Consider the following 1,146-nt stretch of genomic DNA (forward strand, 5'->3'; position numbering starts at 1 on the left):
ATATTTGTATAGGTGAACAAGTGTTCCGTATTGAAATTGCTGATAAGAATGATCATGCTCCAAAATTCACCCAGTCTGTTTATGAAGCTGAAGAAATTCCAGAAGATGCTAATCTAAATGCTTTGGTAACTGAAGTGAAAGCTTTAGACCAAGATACTGCCTCACCTGTCACATACAGTATTGTTGAAGGCAATACTTTCAATGCTTTTTTAATTGAAAATACCACTGGTAAAATCAAAGTTAATAGTCAACTAGATTATGAAAATATTACAAATGTAAGTATTGACAAACTTAATATATATGTATAAAATATAATATTTCATCAAGATTAATTTATTTTTCTTAAAATGTTTAGTATGTTTTAAAAGTGAGAGCTTATGATGGGCGTTATGAAGATTTTTGTACTGTAGAAATTAAAATATCTAATGTCAATGATATGCAACCTGTATTCCGCCAATATGAGAGTAATATTACAATCATGGAAGAAGAACTAGTTCCAGGATGTATAACTAAAGTAAAATTATACAAAAATAATATTTATTTTATTTTTAACTTAATAGTTTTTTATAAAAATATTCTACTTAATTATTTTTTTATTAAATATTTGATATAGTTGGAAGCTTATGATCCTGATATTCAAGATCAATCATTGGATCAACATATTGTTTACTCAGTAGTAAAAGAAGACCAACGTAAATTGATGACTATTGATAAAAACGGATGCCTTTCATTAATTAAACCTTTAGATCGTGATCCACCTAATGGTTATGCTACTTGGCAAGTCATTATACAAGCAACAGACAATGGTGGAATTCCAAAATGTTTACAACAAACTACAGAGGTTATTATTGTTTTGAGGGATATTAATGACAATGCTCCATTTTTAGATATGGTAAACTGAATGTTAAAGAAATTTTTGGAATGAATATTTATTAAAATTAATTTGTTTAATTTAGCCTGGTCCAGTAGTATGGCGTGAAAATCAATCACCTGGCACTATAACTAGATTACAAGCTAAAGACAATGATGGACCTGAAAATGGTGCTCCATTTGAATTTTCAATTTCACCCGATGCTTCTTATGAAATACAAACTAAATTTGGAATTTCTGGTACATAATTGAAAATTTTCATTTACTTTACTTAAC

General features: G+C 28.2%; 1 protein-coding gene across 1 annotated transcript; it reads left to right on the plus strand.

Moving 5' to 3' along the window:
- Window positions 1-13: 13 nt before the first annotated feature.
- Window positions 14-1,118, plus strand: LOC126910024 (DE-cadherin-like). The gene is made up of 4 exons (XM_050692426.1): window positions 14-275; window positions 356-514; window positions 614-892; window positions 957-1,118. The coding sequence occupies exons 2-4, from the start codon at window positions 437-439 to the stop codon at window positions 1,116-1,118; spliced, it is 519 nt and encodes a 172-aa protein (XP_050548383.1). The 5' UTR covers window positions 14-275; window positions 356-436.
- Window positions 1,119-1,146: the final 28 nt, after the last annotated feature.

This window comes from Daktulosphaira vitifoliae, unplaced genomic scaffold, assembly GCF_025091365.1.
Source record: "Daktulosphaira vitifoliae isolate Bord-2020 unplaced genomic scaffold, ASM2509136v1 Scaffold_3133, whole genome shotgun sequence".
In the NCBI taxonomy this organism is placed as follows: Eukaryota; Metazoa; Arthropoda; class Insecta; order Hemiptera; family Phylloxeridae; genus Daktulosphaira; species Daktulosphaira vitifoliae.

Coding starts and splice junctions, on each gene's coding strand:
- LOC126910024 (XM_050692426.1), top strand. CDS start 437: ATGCAACCTGTATTCCGCCAATATGAGAGTAATATTACAATCATGGAA. Junction 515..613: donor TTCCAGGATGTATAACTAAA/GTAAAATTATAC, acceptor TATTTGATATAG/TTGGAAGCTTATGATCCTGA. Junction 893..956: donor ATGCTCCATTTTTAGATATG/GTAAACTGAATG, acceptor TGTTTAATTTAG/CCTGGTCCAGTAGTATGGCG.